Source organism: Antedon mediterranea, chromosome 1, assembly GCF_964355755.1.
Source record: "Antedon mediterranea chromosome 1, ecAntMedi1.1, whole genome shotgun sequence".
Lineage (NCBI taxonomy): Eukaryota > Metazoa > Echinodermata > Crinoidea > Comatulida > Antedonidae > Antedon > Antedon mediterranea.
Window position 1 is genome coordinate 22074285 of NC_092670.1, and position 18431 is coordinate 22092715.

At 33.3% G+C, this 18431-nt stretch overlaps 2 protein-coding genes across 3 annotated transcripts; one reads left to right on the plus strand and one right to left on the minus strand.

The window, feature by feature from the left end:
- Positions 1 to 41: 41 nt before the first annotated feature.
- LOC140062811 (aminoacyl tRNA synthase complex-interacting multifunctional protein 2-like) lies at positions 42 to 7069 on the plus strand. The gene is made up of 4 exons (XM_072109154.1): positions 42 to 225; positions 4621 to 4794; positions 5216 to 5438; positions 6189 to 7069. The coding sequence occupies exons 1-4, from the start codon at positions 130 to 132 to the stop codon at positions 6575 to 6577; spliced, it is 882 nt and encodes a 293-aa protein (XP_071965255.1). The 5' UTR covers positions 42 to 129; the 3' UTR covers positions 6578 to 7069.
- A 58-nt stretch (positions 7070 to 7127) lies between these two features.
- Positions 7128 to 18393, minus strand: LOC140062798 (phosphoribosyl pyrophosphate synthase-associated protein 2-like). Of its 2 annotated transcripts, XM_072109142.1 has the most exons (10): positions 18143 to 18393; positions 13120 to 13172; positions 12633 to 12699; positions 11878 to 12050; positions 11603 to 11718; positions 10771 to 10966; positions 10391 to 10461; positions 9869 to 10015; positions 8846 to 9004; positions 8322 to 8452 (listed from the first exon to the last, which is right to left on the minus strand). In XM_072109142.1, exons 1-9 carry the CDS (start codon positions 18208 to 18210, stop codon positions 8846 to 8848), a joined length of 1050 nt encoding a protein of 349 aa, XP_071965243.1. In that variant the 5' UTR covers positions 18211 to 18393; the 3' UTR covers positions 8322 to 8452. The 2 variants fall into 2 exon arrangements, with proteins under 2 accessions (XP_071965234.1, XP_071965243.1); XM_072109133.1 differs by lacking the exon at positions 8846 to 9004 and having other exon boundaries at positions 7128 to 8452.
- Positions 18394 to 18431: the final 38 nt, after the last annotated feature.

Below are 18431 nucleotides of genomic sequence, written 5' to 3' on the forward strand. Positions count from 1 at the left end.
AGGCTGCTTATCTGGACCGACACGTGCAAGCACATTGCACAGGGCCGGCGACGGGGAATGAGCTAGTTTTAGCGTACTAGTACTTTATTTTTTTAGCTAAGCCAAGATTGCATACTGAAAAACTCGAAAATGACCATGTATCATGTTGAACCGTACTATAAATTTTCTAATTCTGATGTTGAACTTCCCAATTCAATGTACCCTCTGAAGAGTATTTATGATTTCGTGAGCGATTTTTTTTTACATTTGGCTTTGCCAGTTTTTACATTTCTAAGTAATATTAATAGTTAGGCTAGGCTAGCTCTAGGCCGCGCCTAGCTAGCTACATACAGTAGGCGGCAGGCCTAGCGGATTAGGCCAAGTTGAGCCGCCGCCAGAAAAACGTTATTTTCTATGGAACGCCAAATGCTAACTTTCGCCGGTGCTCTTTCAATTTATGTTAGGGATACCGGCGCCGATAACGATGTACATTCAAACGTTTATATATCATGGTTTTTAGTATATATATTATTATTAAATATTATAATTATAAAGAAATAATTATGAAAATCTGGCTTGTAGATTCCAAAATATAAAACATCACCGAAAGTGATCGTTTTTAGCCAAAAATGACGACGTAAACATGTTGCCCCTCACCGGTCAGTCTAATTACCGAAAACAACCGAAAATAACCGAAAACAACCCTAAACAACCATAAACAAACCGAAAACAAAATAAAATAATCTAAATACCGAAAACAAATTTGTATAATATTTTTTAAATGTCGCCCTCTATTGATGGGTGTTTCTAAATCTAAGACCATAACAGAGACAAAACCGCGCGCGCAAAAGCCAAGGAAGACCCTACGATGGTAGTGTGCACAAAATACAACTAAAAATCATGCAATCAATCAATGATAACATCGCATTTACTTACAGAATCTATAAAAATATTTTAATTTTAGTCTTTCGATTTTTGATCCAGAAACCAGCGCATTACTCCTTACAATAATTGTGAATATGTTAATCCATAGTATAGAAAGTAAATTGACTATGGTTAATCATGATCGATTTAATTATAGATTTTCAAAGATAATTATACAAAGATACTAGGGACTATAAAGTATACTTAAAACAAGCTCACTATAAAGGATTCACAATAAAATCTATTCAGTAAAATTACTGTAGTCGAGTAAATAACGTTTTTATCCTTAATCGCTTCAGTATTCACTTAATAAGTGACGAAAACCGGGGACGAAAACGCAAAGTTAGGTAAAATCATGCTTTGTTTTTGAAAAGACTAAAAACGAAATGGGTTTATAGATTTTGTAAGTAAATGTAATCTATTTCATTGAATTTGTATGATTTTGAGTTGTATTTTGTGCACACTACCATTTCTTAGGGTCTTCCATGACTTTTGCGCATCTGTATGGTCTTAGCTTTAGTTTAAACACCCATCAATAGAGGGCGACATTAAAAAAAATATTATACAAAATTTGTTTTCGGTATTTAGATTTTTTAAATTTTTTTTTCGGTTTGTTTTCGGTTTGTTTTCGGTTGTTTTCGGTTATTTTCGGTTGTTTTCGGTAATTAGACTGACCCCCCCTCACTCAGTCGGCAGTTGTATGAACTACCCTAGGCCTACTCCATTTTTCGGTAAAATAATTACATAAAATCACGTTTTTTAGTAAATAGTAAAATATTTTGTGTATTAACATTTTAAAATTCAATAAAATATGATATTAAAAGATTAGTAAATAAAAAATAATATTTATTTAACCTCATTCGAAAAATGTTAATACTCTATTAATTAGTACGTGAGGCCTACACGCGAGAAAAATTATGAGTGCACTGAATTTTTTCCTCGAAAGATTAAAAACAATTAAATTATTAAATATTACTACTTTCCTTTGCTGTGTTAATTGTAATAGGCCTATGTAATTATATATTATTTATTTTCATGACACAATAAACCAAGACCATGAACTTATGTACTAGGACACCATCCTAATCACTACGCGAAATGTCGTAAAAGACGCATGCACTGGGCGTTTCATAGAAATCACCGGCGGCTCAACTTGTCGGCGGCACAACCAGTCATATCCCGGCCTATTGAGTACAAATGGCAATGCAGTTCAGCGGGTCCTTTTGGTACCCATGTCGGTCAGACTTTGCTAAGGGTGTTAAATTTCATTTGGTAGTTTAATTTAGTGTTATTTAGTATAAGTAGGCTATGCGTTTGTAGTAACTAATATATAAAATACCCTGTATTAATAATAAGTATAGGTAGGCCTATTTGTCTATTTTACTTAAAAAATTAAATTATGCAAAAATCAAGTTTTGACATGTCATGTTCAAATACTGTATAAAATTGAAAAATTGCCTTATTATAATAAAATAGTAGACAGTACAGGCCTACCTACTAGGCCTAGTAGTAGTACTGCTGACATAACAATAATAATACAGTACTAATCTATATAGATAGCAATATACTATACGCTATAAATTAAGCCTAGATAATTATTAAAACAACCAAAAACTAAATTTAAAAATCTAATAAATACCAAAAACAAATTTGTATAATTACGCTACTGATGGGTGTTTCTAAGCTAAGACCATGCAGAGAGAGAGAAGACTGCCGCAAAGCCAAGGAAGACCCTACGAAATGGTAGCGTGCACAAAATACAACTCTAAATTGTACAAACTCAATAACACCGTACACTTACAGAAGCTATAAATACATTTCGTTTTTAGTCTTTCTATTTTCAAAAACAAAGCAGGATTTTATCTATAACATTTCGTCACTTTTTTTTTTTTTTTAACCGTATTTAATGAGGGTGATCCATCCAGCAATTGCTGATCATTTGGGACCCTCAGAACAGATACAATATACAAAATACAGCAAAAACAGAAAAGTAAAAGAAAAACAAAAACCAAAAAAACAAAAACCAAAATATAATTAATTACATAAAGATTAAAAATCTGAATAAGAAAATTTGAAATATAGAAAATAACTGAAATGTTAAATTAAGCAAAAATATATAATATATATAATATAAATCGTGGTGAATTTAACGCAGACCATGAAAGCGAAAGTGCTCGATACAAAATGTAGAGCCAAATATAAATAAATGAAAGACGCTAGTAAATTACCAACTGAACATTTTATTGCACTACAGGCTGTTTCATGAGTATGAACTCAATCTTCAGGTGCTTGGCTCTGAATGATAGTCACAAGTGAATACAAAAAGCTATAATGAAGTCTTAAGGCAAACTGTTTATGTGAACAATAGTATGCTAATTAGCAAGTACAACACATCTCTATTTCCTGGACTGTCTATTGTTAACCAAATTCTTATTATCTAAATTACTGATACTTTAGTAGAAACTTTCTCCTATGTCTACATGCACTGACTAATTAGACATAGGAGAAAGTTTCTACTAAAGTATCATTAATTTAGATAATAAGAATTTGGTTAACAATAGACAGTCCAGGAAATAGAGATGTGTTGTACTTGCTAATTAGCATACTATTGTTCACATAAACAGTTTGCCTTAAGACTTCATTATAGCTTTTTGTATTCACTTGTGACTATCATTCAGAGCCAAGCACCTGAAGATTGAGCTCATACTCATGAAACAGCCTGTAGTGCAATAAAATGTTCAGTTGGTAATTTACTAGCGTCTTTCATTTATTTAATATATATAATAAAAATTTATTTAGATCTACTATTTTACAATTTAAATTCTGGAAAAGGATTACATAGTTTTGAGAAAAGTCATAAGTCTAGTTTTGAAAGAGGAAAAGGATAAGGAATTGCGGATAGTTAGAGGAAGATCATTGTAGAAATGAGGGGCCTTGTAGCTGAAGGAGAGTTTGAAAATTTCAAGAAAGGGTTTAGGAATGTGAAGATTTCCTTTAGAGATTTGACGAGTAGTCATCCTCCCATTGGCAATAACTTTAGTGAGGAGATGGCATAAGCCTTGAGGAGCAAGAAGATTTAGGGTTTTGAAAGTAAGACAACCAAGTTGGTAGTGGAGTCTTTTCTGAAGAGGAATGGTATGGGCAAGTCTAAAGTGATCATCAGAGAGGTGTGACATAGGATGAAGTTTGAGAATAATACGTAAAGCTCTTTTTTTGGATTTTTTGTAGTTGTTTACTAGAGAGGTTAGTATTAGAGTTAGAACCCCAGACTGAGCAGCAGTAATCAAAGGGCGAAAGAAATAAAGCATTACAGAGGAGAAGACATGTCGACTTGAGTTAATAATGTACGGCGAGCATGTGCGGTGATATCCTTAATCTCGCGATTGTTCTGAAATCATATGTACATCCCTAATATGTTGTTAAAATATTGTCCTCGGTCAAGTTGTTCTTTAAATTGATCATGATTAACGTATTCACGTCGGTACAAGGTGAAATTGACAAAAAAAAATTAGATATCAATCAGTAGGAAAAATGGCGAAATTTTTCCTACTTTCTAGGATTTTTTTCAGATAATCTATATTGTTTTGATTACTTTTGTAACAGGACCACAGTGCTAATTTTCCCTCTAACTGATATAGGTACAGTATTTAGATATTTTTGTTTCAGTAATTGGACTGACCCATAGATAGTAATAGTATATACTGTATTTTTCTATAGGGTGAAGGGGAAGAAAATTCAACATTGGTGGAACTTGAAAGGAGGCAGGAACGAATCCTTCAGGAATTGAACTTATTAAAAAACGAAGTTGAAACATTGTCTGCTCGATATGCACCAAAAAGTGGAAGCCGTCAAGTGGCAAGAGTTTCAACAGCAAATACAAATTGGTTAAAGGTTAAAGACATTTTTATTTTGTTAAAAACCTTAATAAAGAAATGGTTGACAGAATCAATGCTAGTAATTAATAAATGAAACCGGGACATACCTTTGACTCACCATCCTTACATAGTATTAGTCTTAGTTTACTCACCATTGTCTCGAAGAATAATTGTTTGTTTTTTGGATAGTGGTTGCCCAATAATTATGGCCAATACATGACTGTCGGCTGGTTGAATGATCTCTTTAATCAAGCCTATCTTTTGTACTGAAAATTAAATTTTAATAGGACATTTTATTTTTTTTTAATAGTATATGTTTGTTTTGACTGGGAGTATTGTATAAAAATCTTTTTCCCCCATGAACCTAAGCTTTTTGTGTGAAAGATTATATTGATTATTTTGTCTTTAAAAAAGAATTGATTTGTTTTCTTTTGCAGAATGGAGTAGTTCATGATATTGTTATCAATGCGAATCCTAATCAACCTCCACACTCGCTGTTCGTACTTTACAAGCTGCTCAGTGAACAGTGTACATGTGCTGTAGCAGTCCATACTCACTCGTCTATTAAAGTTTTGCCATTTCAACTGAGCGAGTGCTTTGGAGAGTGTACTACCAAGAGGAATAAAGCTCAAATTATGCTGACACTTATATGGAAAGATGGTAAGAAATTAATTTTTAAGTAAAACTAATAAATGAACACTTTGCTGTTATGATGATAATTATGATATGACATTGCTTGCGATACAAAAGCGCAACACTGTGGATCGTTAAGCAGCACATTACTACTACATTCTATATTTTTTTATGCCGACTTGACCTGTGTTAAAATTCCAATTCAAAATGCGAGAATTTAGTACAGAATTAAGTCTAGTAGTATGTTGATTGCTTAGTTATAGCATGCACTAATCATAAAAATATGTTTGTTATAACAAAGAAAGACAGTTAAAAATTATGAGGCTGACTAGCTCTAATTTGAAACAGGGAAGTTTTTAGTAGTAAAAAATAATTTGATTTTTAGTTTTGTACTTTAGTTTCAGCACACACATCCAACAAGCCAGCAAGCAAAATACTATACCATTCTTTGCAATTTAATTGGTTATATGGTAATAAATTATGGTGCTGCCAGAATGAAATCATACTGCATCGACATGATCCTACAGTATTATTAGAGTAACTTATGAATTACTGCAATACTTCTTTAATTACCTCCGCCTAGGAGGTTATGTTTTCACTCGGTATGTTTGTGTGTATTTGTGAACCGCCTAGATGTCACAGTTTTTAATAAAATTTCACCATTGGCCACAATATGGTCTATGACCCAAAACCTCGCTGGAGTTCGATATTGATATTTTTTCAACATATAAGGATAACAGTTTAACAAAACAAACATTTTTTCATTTTTTTTTTCAGTGACAAGGGTCGAGATGGTTATTAATCCAAATTCGCAGACACCAATCCAAGGGGAAGCAAATGTAGGCCGTTACCTTGCTCGTTTGTTGAACCCAGCCTACGATGCAGATGACATCATACGAGCAACAGAAATCGACAACTGGATCGATCTCGCTACAAATTCGTTCCTCAATGGTAGCTCTCGTGACCGTACCGCTGCGATCAAGACCCTAAACTCGCATCTCGGCAAACAAGACTGGCTGATGGGTGACGAGGTATCATTAGCGGATATAATGATGTGGAGTATGTTACATCAATCGGGGCAAGAGGTTGAAAATGCAAATATCCAGAAATGGAACAAAGCATGTGGCGTACACCCGTTGTTTGATAAAGCTCAGGGATTGTTATAGTTAATAATAGATATATCCTAATTTGGACTTAGATTGTATCAATTATATTTAATTAATACTGCTTAAAACTGTAGACCTTTTTTTTTTTACTAATACTTAACCACTAATACTATAGGTAAAGTTTAGTGGCATGCAAGTAAAATTGGAATTGACAATTTAGTTGTCTGAATTGTTCTTATATTTCATAGTATACTATTAATTTATCTATAATTATGAGGTATATAAAAGAAAAACCTTTTTTATACCTCCATGGTTAGATTATGTGTGTTATTATCATTTACGCTATAAAGTTAATACAGTACTAATATTGAAGATTCAAAACTAGGCTGTGATTGTAAATGATTGACATGTTGCAATAAGATAGTCTTATAGGTTAAAGAAACTGCACTATTATCCTGCTATCTTAATGCATTGAGTGTGGTTAGGAGTTGATAATTAATATGGTGTAAAATCTAGTGTGCAGTACAGCTATTAAAATGAAGTGGAAATCTGTGTTATCATTTTTGTCTTTGTGCATAAAGAATAATGGAAAATATTCAACTGGAACAAATACAAGAAACTGAAACAATGAAAAGTATTCCAAGTAAACCTTGTATAAGTTTCTTATACTACATAATAGGTTTTCTCTTCACATCAATGCTTTATTAAAGTTGCAATTTAAACTTAGATTAAGGTCTAAACAGCATCTTTAGTTTAAAATAACATGACTAATAAATCCACTTAGATAAAGCCAGAATACAAATCCTGTAATGTAATAAAATACATTAAAACAATTTAAAATAGCTGCCATTTTCTATATACGTATCAAGTTATCTTTTAGTACTGAAAACATGTAATGAAAAAGTTGCATTCACAATACTCGCCCTTACTGATGCTTTTATATTACAGTATTAAAATATGTTAAATAATATTTACCTGTATGTCAACATTTCATATACCTTGCGTTATATGAAAACAAGTATTCTAAACACAATAGCTAATACACAGCATATGCCTAACATTAACAAACATAGGATTAATATTTATAATGCACCGAAGTGTATTCTTACAATGTGATTGATCTTTCAAGTTATGAAATATCTTATAAATGCATTCGTTTGTTTGGTCTATAGTACCAGAATTACCACTTAAGCCACCACTGGTCTGTTTTCTGTCTAAAACTAGTACAGTATAGTCACAGCAATACAATCTTCAATAACAATAATATATTCATAGATAATAATATATAATTTATCTGAGTGTAGTACTAGTAAAAAATACAGTAAATGAATAACCCCGGTATATTTCACACACAAAAATGCTGTTTATCCTATGCAGTAGCCTACTTCCGAAAGGAGGTCTTTAGTTTATAATAAAACAGTTTATTTTGAAGAATAAATTTATAGATTTTGAAAATTACTACCCTTCTTAGTAAAATATAATTGAAGATGATACTAAAATAAAACAAGGCACAGACGGAAGGAAAAAACATTGGTAGGGTAATTTTTATACTATATGCTGGGATAGTCGAGGTCTTAGCACCAAAATAGTAGACACAGAGCTACTGAAACACGAATCCATTCTGGTTAAGGGTGGTACACATATTGTTCAACAATTACACTTTACAGTACTTCAATTCATTTCACAATTTTGACATCCCTAAATCTATAATGGAGTGTGCTCATCAGGTTGCATTGTTACAAATTAATACAATGTTTCTGAAACATTTGTTTACCCCTAGTCTTCTAATGGAATATTCCTAAATAGGTACGACATGGATTCTCCGTTGTGTATCCTTCTGACGGATTCTGCAAGCATTTGGCTAACGTCAACGACCCTTAATTTGGAACATTGTAGACGATGTAATTCCTGACCAATTGTATTTGTTATGACAATCTAAACAAAAAGAAAAAACAACAATTAAGAAAACAATAAAGTAAAGTAATAAAAACATAACAAGTCTTGTTTCATTTAACTGAACAGACTTATGTTAAAGTACATGCTTCAGGTCTTGGCCTCAAACCTCTTCATCATGTGTTCAAATACTTTTGGTGGACAGTGATGTCAGTGTTAGGGGGTAATTCTCTTCAACCTCCCATAATTTACTCCATGTTACATATAACTTTAAACAATAGTAAATTTTCACACTCAAATTCTTTGAAATTCTTTTTCCGAGTGAATTTTTTAAATTAATTATTTACAAATGATATCTGTTGTAAATACTACAAAACAAATCTCGCATAAAAAGACAAAGAAAGAGATTAGTTTTTAAGACACACCACAAAGTACCTAATCATCTGTAGATATGTTGCGGAATAGGTACGACATCGATTCGTTATGATGGATACGACGGATAGCTTCCGCCATCGCTTGCGAGATATCTATCGTCCTGATCTTAGAACACTGCAGTTTTTGCAGCTTGTGTTGTAACGTGTTAGTCACGATGACCTGGGGGATAATATAAACATTAGCATGCACAAATAAACAAAAGCGCCCTCAACTTGTAACAAAATTAAACGGGATAACTGAAAAATCAACAAGATTAGTTTGTATTAAAAAGTATAAAGATTACTCCAAGAAATGGAGTATGTTGAGTCTGATTTCTGTGCGACAAGGAACTGTATCCTATAATTAATCGTCCTTTCATTTTTATAACATTAATGACATCATACACTTCATTTATTGGAGTATGGATTACACTTTTGTATTTAGAAGGGTAAACTATTAACAAATTGGGTAAAGTGAAGGTGATAAAAAGAGGGATTTTAACTGTGATGGTGTTAATTAAAGTGTTCATTTTATGTAGGCTGCAGCTACGAGTCATGTTTAGTAGCCATATCTATACTTGACCCTTAATAATCTCCACATTAACCAGATCCCAGCAGGGAACGGGATTCCTATTTCTAATCAATTAAATGAATCTCGTACAAGACTCAAAGATACAACCTGAACCAACAATCTCAAACACCATCAATATGTAATGTAGATCCTAGAAATTGACTTTTAAACTTTATCAGTGCGCCGCTCCATAAATGTTTACAAGTATAGAAATACTGTAGTTATTTCACATGACTCTCCACAAGCATAGCCAATTTGTTTATTTATCCAATTATCTATAATTTTTGTTATTGTGTTAATTTCCCATAACCTTTGCCTTCTTTACACAAATTGCAAGGGTTAATTTTTGTGGATATAAAAATCTAAGATTATCAAAGGGAAAAATAAATACAACAAAATATAAACAAAAGCAAAAATTATAAAACAATAATAAACTATATAACTTTAGAAACAATTAAACAAATTCAACTCTACCTCGTCTATACATGACTCTTCAATTTTTTTGGGTGCATCGGCGGACAAAAGTCCGTGAGTTGCCATTGCGTAAATTTTGTATGCTCCTCGTTCTTTAAGGATCTCCGCAGCTGCTACGAATGACTCTGCTTCATCTATCATGTCATCCTGTAGAAATTATAAAGTAATTAATTACTAATTTTGTAGTGGAGCTGTAGTTTGGTGGTTTCGTACTTGCCTTCAAATCCAGTGTTCAATCCTGATAGGGTTGTAAATCACGACTCTTTCAACTCCACTCCCCAAATCCAAATGAAATTGTTAAAATTTCATATGCATGCATTAATACATGGATAAATTATAAATAGTTTATTCATCCTGTTACTAGCGAATTGGATGCATATGAAATTTAAAAAAAATTATTTGAGGACTCTATGCCAAAAAAAAAACAAAGATTAAACAGAAGAAAATGATGGTAATTGTACTTGCAAGGTTCTCATGGGGATGGGGGTTGGGTATTTATGCTTTTATTAAATATATCCTTACCACAATAATTGCAATCCTTCCACCAACATCTCCAACCACATTGATTGGTGGTTTCTCTTTTGGTATCAAAACTGTAAAAAGAAATCATGTAACATCATAAGAAATACTCACTCATCATGGAAACCATGGGTTATCTTGATAAACAAGAAACAGGATAAATAAGCAGTTATAGCAAGCATATTATAATATTGTTTGAAGGTTTGTATGGCGGAATTAAATGTTGATACAAAGTACACCGCATGTATATATAGTTCATAAAAAAACTAGAGTTTTTTTCTTTCTTTCTTTTGAGCAATATACTTTATCGTCCTCACTCCTTACTAAAGAGAGTTATAAAAAGCCAGGAACATTTTCACAGCCTAACATAAGTGCTACAATACCTGGTAACATCTGCATTCCATCCACAGTTCTAACAGTAGGAGGAGAATGTCTACCATCAATGTGTTCTGAATCAGTTTCTTTATGTTCTCCATGGATGACTGCTAGGCCTAGACGAAGCCGATCAGCAAAAGATGTAGCTCGTTTGGCAGCTGCTGGGTTTCTTGCAACTATTACAGCATTCCGCCAATCTGGAATCTGTATATATATTTAATTAATATTATAATAATTATATTAATTTTTTTGATGATGAAATCTGATGTGGGACAGTAAATCTATCTTTGATATAAACGCACAATGTTTATGAAATTTGAACATGGCCATTCGATTTTTTGGGCTTTAAGGCAGAGTCCGTATAACCAAGGCAATCTAACAACAGAATGCTGAACTCCGGAGATCAAAGGGTTTAATCGGTGGCTGCGACACGATCAGTTCCACGCCCCTTAACAGACACTGCCCACCAGAAAGAATATGTACATAGTACAGTACGGCTGGTTTTTGTCGCAGCAAGACATCAAGAGACTGTTACGAGTTCTATCTTGTCAAGGCGAGCTCAGTGTCCTGTTGTTAGAATGCCTTGGCATAACAGCAAGTAACTATTCACAAACAAATCATATACCTTTCAAATCAAGTCATACAGTAGAACCCATATAAAGAGACAACATTGAGACCTAACCAAATGTCTCCTTAAAAGAGTCCTCTGGGCTTTGGTTGTTAGTGTTAAAACATATATTTTCCTGTGTTCAGTTCCTTTCACAGGAAAGTGTCCCCTTCATTAGTGTTTCCTGAATATAAATTTCCCTAAAGTTCTACTGAACTGAACACTATACGTACATTTTCTTGTATATATTGTACAATAAAAGGAGACGCCCTCAAGTTGTCTACTGGTATGTCAAAGAATCCCTGGATTTCCTTATGATGTAAATCCATTGTAATAATATGGTTCATTCCTGAAAACAACCAGCAATCAGTATTCAAATAATATCAAAATTCTGTTTGAATTAGCCAATTATTTGGCTAAACTGAATAAAACTAAATGTATTGACCAATTGTGTACCAGTATTCAAATATAAAGATAAGTGGTAGTAAGGGATTTGAATAAAACTCACCAGCTCTTGAAAGCATAGTTGCAAGTAATTTTGAAACAATTGCACCCCTCTTCCTCATCTGACTCTGCTTGCTGTATGGGAGGTATGGAATGACGCCCACAATGGACTTTGCACATGACGTCTTACAGGCATATGTCATTATTAAAAGCTCCATAATGGCATTGTTTACATCACTGTTTTAAAATTAAAAAAAATAATTTTAACAGTCAATTTATCTAAAAACAGATTCACATAAAAAATAAACCACTAGAGTGTCGCAAGACAGTTTTGCCGGGCTTAAAAGTGTATGCTATGCTCTACAAACTGTCTTAAGATGCAAGCTCACATTGGTTTATATTTGATGAATCTGTTTTACCTATATTACAAAGGCAGATGTTTTCAGTGTCAATTTATCTATGTCTCTGTAAAGTAAATTCAGGTATACAGTAGGTTTGTTAAGAAAGATGTTTTATGTCATCTTGTAATTGTCAGGTTATACCCTTTTCACATCTGCATAAATTGTTACAACTTGTTACAAGTTTGATCTCCCGACTTATTACACGTTTTTACACACCTTGTGAAATCTCGGGAAAAAGCGCTATTTGATTACTATGATTGGTGAGTTTAATAGCAGGGCAATACACATGCGCTCTGAACATATTGGAACAAAAACAGGCCTCTCATCAGTGGATTTTTACAACTTGATACAAGTTGTTGCATTTTGCAGATGTGAAAAGGGTATAACTTGCTGTTAAATGTAATTTTTTACAACTTACTCTGAACCAGTCTGTATGAGAAAAACATCTTTGCCTCTAACAGACTCATCAATGTTAACAGTTGTTTCTAAATTTAAAAAAAAAACGGTTTTATTATTTTGAATTGGAAAGCAATTTACAGTATGAGTTTTTGGGCCCATATATGGACATGATGATGAACTACCATTTAAGCATATCACTACCATATTTGGGCATATCACACACATATCACATATTTTTGTCAAACTAGTTTGATAGTGTAGACAGAGCATTAGATTCATTATCAACATCATTTCAACATGTATTAGTGAAGGAATCATTGTGAATTGTCAAAGTAAAACAACTCATTTCTGAAAAACTGATTCATGATTTTTTAATGTGAATTAATTGTTTGTTTTAGTTTCAAGAAGAATGCTGTTGAAAGCTCTTTAAATAATTAACGCATTTAAGTCGAACATGAAACTTTTTCAATTCAATTTAACAGGTTGTTTTAATTTTCATACTGTACCTTTGTTTTCTTGTAAATAAATATCAGCCTTGCCAAGCTCTGTACAAAGTCGGCTGTAAAAACAAAAATCACAAATCTGCTTCATGATTGGACTCATGGCTTAATCTTCATTCAGGATAAGTTAATTATCTTGTCCATTTACAGGAAGTCTTAGATGATATCCCAATATTTGAACAAACAGGCAGCTGGTCACAAATATTAATTTTTCAGAAGGAAAACACATTTTTTAAATTTACACTACATACATACGTACATATAGTTTGAATATTTAGACTTATAATTATTGTGTCATCATAATATCGATCACACAAACACTCTAGCCTAGAATAGGCTAGGCCTAGGTCTTAATTTTTAATTTGTTATTATTTTATATTATAGACACTAGGCCTACCTGGGAAGTAGTTAGGCCTATATACAGTAATAATAAATAAAAGGCGGCATATAATTAATAATTCTAAAAAATTTTAAAACATTAATATTAAAATACAAATAATTTTTAAATAGAGAAAGGTGTGAAATTGCGATTATAATATGCTCGTAACTATATTTCATTAACAAAAAAATCAAAAACATTAGGCCTAGGCCTAATATAATATACTATATTATAGGATATTTCATAAAAATACTAATAATAATCAGATCTAGGCTTTGCCCCCCACCCCCCGACTAGGGAATCAGCCGGGCCTTCCTAACTAGAAATGAGAAAAATACTAATAATAATCAGATCTAGGCTTTGCCCCCCCACCCACCCCGACTAGGGAATCAGCCGGGCCTTCCTAACTAGAAATGAGTAGCACTGTAACGCCAAATGAAGTGACATTGCCAAATGAGGTTCACGTGGCCTGTATCGCACAAGGCTAGGTCACTTAATTTGGCAGCACGTTTCTGGCGAGCTAATCGTGTTATAAATATTGATATTACTTATTTCCAAATAAACACAAACTGAAAATTATTAACCGGAGTATTTCTAACCTAATAACCTTTACTCATTGTATGAAATTAAACCATTATAACTGAAACATACGACGAAAATTTACTATTTTAGTGTAAAAAACGAAAGGCACTGTTCATCGAAAAATCTAGAAAACTCGAAATGCATGATGGGAAGCCTATCGACCCCTTTCGAAGCAGCTGGAAAAGGAGACTACTCGTTTTAGCGCCAAAGGAAAGTGTCTGAAGTCACGTCTGCATGTTATGCGGACATGGTCTGGGACAATTTGCCTTTGGCGCTAAAGCGTTTAGTGTTTGAGTTATGGGACGCTATTGCTGCATTATTTTCTAGTAATAATTTGATTTGACGTTCCTTTCGTCGGTACATGGTTCCCGTTATTATTTTGTTCGGTTTTATGAATTTCTATGTTTATGTTTTCAAATTAAAATGATTATTCGTTGAATATGAATGTATCCTGTTATTCTACTGATTATTATATATATTTTTTTGTTTAACATTGCTTACTATTTAATCAATTCCGTTTTTTTAAATGTATATGACCAATGTTATTTAGGCCTACATGATCACATTTTTGTCACTTATTATACCTACAGTATAACACTATATTTCCTTTGATGTCTGAAACATTAAAACATAAATTTGCAATACTATGGCGAACCTAAGTCGCAAATTGTTAGTTGGATATTCGTTATAATTTCATCATCTCATTTGTTACACATGTGTGTGTGACCTATAATAAATAAATAAGGGATGGTAGGCCTAAAGGTAGTCGAGGGGAAATTCATCAAATTGTTTCATCAAAACAATAACTCATAAGGTCGGAAACATTTAGATAATGGAACCAAATTTTGCAATAAAGTCTTTATTGCAAAATTTGGTTCCATTATCTAAATGTTAAAAGATGAGATATTGCCTTGTTCTCTTTTGTTATCAATCTTTTCATGTCACGTACCGTAATAGAATGTAACAGTTGAACATGCATATCACAATAAATAAATAATGGTACCTAATTAGTTCAGCATTTTCATCAAGTTTTAACAATATTTGATGTCGGAAACATTCCCAATAATATAGAGACTAATTTTGCAATATGTTAGATATTTTATTCAGCTGGTACTTTTTACCTTGATGTCAGAAACATTTGAACATAAATTCGCAATAATGGATCATAATTGTGCAATGAAGTCGTCATCTCATTTTGTTCATATCGATGTGAGAAACAGTTTGGATGGGAATGTGGTGAGCGAAATTCTAAGCAAGCTAAATACATGATACAGTTATTTTAAGGTTGGGAACACAACGTGAATTCGCAAATAATTGAACGTAATTTTGCAATAAAGTCGTCATCTCGTTTGTTCATATTACGATGTGGGAAACAAGTTTGGATGGGAATGGGGTGGTGAGCGAAATTCTAAGTAAGTATTACTTCGAAGTCGGAAACAACCTTAAATTCGCAATAATGCAATGGAACCTAATTTTGCAATGAAGTCGGTCACCTTGTTTGTTCATACGATGTTGAAAGCATGTTCGGAGGGGTGGACGAAATTCTAGGAAGCTAAATACAGTTACCGTAGTTATAACACTACTTATTTTGAGGTCAGGAATATTAGAATTTATACTTAAATGGAACCTAATTTTGCAATGGAGATTGCATGCGTTATTTTCATCTCGATTGTTCGTTCCATCAATTCATACGTCGTACATAATATGGAACATGCATGCACTTTTATACTTTGTGGGGTGATAGAATGGGATGCTACTGTAAGTTAATATTTTTTATTTATTGACATACAGTAATTTAATTAGCTATATCGATGGAATAGTAGATTAGGCCTATATTTACACATTTGCAGCCTTCACTATTTATAGAATAAATCAGCATTAAATAAGCCAGTGGGTAAATCTTTATGGAATTCATTTAAAAGCAATATGCTATATAACATTGAATGTGAAAGATATAACAATAAAGAAACAAGTATAGAAAAATGGGTAGCTTTAAGAAATACTATTATGTTAATATAAATTCTAATTTGCTCGATTATCAGAAAAGAATTCACTGTGATACGAGTTACAGGTGGTGCTGATCTGATTTAATTCGTTTTATCTTGTATATAAATACATTGTATAATCGGGGTTGTAAAATTAAACAAACAATTGAAAATCTCACAAATTCTTTATGTGTAAAATATTTTAAAACGAAGAACATTAATGAAAATAGGAGGCAATACGGAATTCATAAATGTAAAAATGTTACTGATGAATTGTAACGACATTGGGAATTAACAAATGTGTTAAATAATATGATTTTATGTAATGACATGAGATAATATATGAATGTGGATAAAAGTGGTGTTTGCGCCACAAAAGAGAAAAAAAAAGCTATCGATGGAATGGTGGGTACGAAATCCATGATAATATAGTTACTTATCTAAAATAAATTCGACGGGAACCTGATTTTACAAGAGGACCTCTTATATGAGTTTGTGAGGACTCCGTTTATAGAGGACATCTTAATATCTGTTCTAAAGACTCCTTATATCAGTTCTAGAATTAACCTTAATTCAATTCAAATTGATCAGTTCTTTTCTAATGAAGAATCTGGGCAATTTACAATCAAGCAACAACACCACATAATTCTACGTGAATTCTGCTGTACGTGAGCTAGCCTTAATAATACCGCCTGATTACGGTATATAGGCCTACAGTATTAGCTTCAGAATAAAGGACAACGCATTCTACAGATATTAAAACAGAATGAAAATATTAAATTGGCTTCGTTGAAATGTTGTACCTTGATAGACAGACCCCCAAGCAGACAGCCCACATTACTGTACAGACAATCTGCACTGCAGCACAATCTATTGGTTTTAACTGTACACGCGGTGATTCAACTAAAAGCAGTAAAAACATTTTGGCACACAAGGCGTTTCATATAATTTGCAGACCATGACCGAAGCACTTCCGCTTCGATCTATTCGACGAAAATCAAAAAAGGATAACTATTTTCTGCTTTATATTTAATTTACGCCGTGGTTAGGATTCCGGCACCGGAACTCAACTGCCCAGCGTTAGGGAATCCAACACGCTATTGCGCATGCCCAGAGCGAGGTAATCGGCGACTCTATACTTATCAACAGCGATGGATCATTTCATAGCTGCGCCACACGGCGAACTAGCCTATAGATGCCTACTAATACGGGATCCACTAATCTAGGCTAGGGCTACCAGTTAGACGTGACCAGTGGGCCTATTTATTTTGTAATTAAAAAGTGGTTGCTTTATTCATATAAACTTCATATCATTATGAATTATAATAATTACATGACTAGTTTTATGATTTTTCATAACGCATTATACTGTACATAACAACAGGGAGTTGTCCCTGATAACAACATGCAACCACAAGTTGGATGTGAAAAAACTGTTCGGGAAGTCAGGGTCGCAACGCTAAAAACAGCATTACGAATCTTAGATAGAAACTGATACTTATTAATATCATTATAATTATTTTAACGCGTGGCGTAGTCGTATTTTAATTATTAATTCATGTATGGCATAGGCAAAGTTTCATCCATCGCTCTCTCCCTCGCGCAACGACTATCTAGGCTACAGTAATCCCTATAACACTCCGACTCTCGGTGGTGTGGTGTGTGTGGCACTCTATATAAGTGCAAGCTATAATTCACTTCCCAGCGCAATAGCGTGTCGGATTCCCTAACGGTGGGCAGTTGAGTTCCGGTGCCGGAATCCTAACCACGGCGTTTAATTTAATGTAATAGCTTGATCTAATAACAGGCGTAACAACACAGAATACATATTGTAGTTTAATACTGGCTTAAATATGTTTGTTTTATATAAACTGTATTTTACAAAATTACAATAGAACTTCATTTTGCAATAGTACCTAATTTGGCGCCTTAGACGCCAAATTAAGTGCGGTACCTCATTTGGCAGTGGTACCTCATTTGGCGTGACAAGCACCAACAAGGCTACCTGGCTACTCTAGGCATAACTCTACTAGCCTAGGCCTAGCCTAGCTACAGTAGCTAAATTTAAAATATATTTACGTACGTTGATATTAAACGAGCTAATTCCGGGTGAGAATTGCCAGTAAATATTACCATCCCCCCTCTTGACATTGTTGATTTAGATAGTGAGGCTTGTCGCCTACAACTGGTAGCTAACGACAAAATTGTGTATGATTGTTTCCAGATTTCAGAAGAAAAAAACACAAACGTCACAACGGCGGGGGACACGAGACGCAACCAACGACAAGTTAAGCAGCAAGGAAGAAGAAGCAACAACAAAATACTTTGGTTTTATCCAGGTCAACTTCTTTAGAGGTGGAGAAGGTATGACT

Bases quoted from the DNA above. Each gene is read 5' to 3' on its own strand.
- LOC140062811 (XM_072109154.1), top strand. From the start codon at position 130: ATGACCATGTATCATGTTGAACCGTACTATAAATTTTCTAATTCTGAT. The intron at 4,795-5,215 runs GTTAAAGACATT...TTTCTTTTGCAG, and splicing joins CAAATACAAATTGGTTAAAG to AATGGAGTAGTTCATGATAT. The intron at 5,439-6,188 runs GTAAGAAATTAA...TTTTTTTTTCAG, and splicing joins GACACTTATATGGAAAGATG to TGACAAGGGTCGAGATGGTT.
- LOC140062798 (XM_072109133.1), bottom strand. From the start codon at position 18,210: ATGTCAAGAGGGGGGATGGTAATATTTACTGGCAATTCTCACCCGGAA. The intron at 13,173-18,142 runs GTACGTAAATAT...TTGTTTTTACAG, and splicing joins TTAGCTCGTTTAATATCAAC to CCGACTTTGTACAGAGCTTG. The intron at 10,016-10,390 runs GTAAGGATATAT...TAATTTCTACAG, and splicing joins GAAGGATTGCAATTATTGTG to GATGACATGATAGATGAAGC.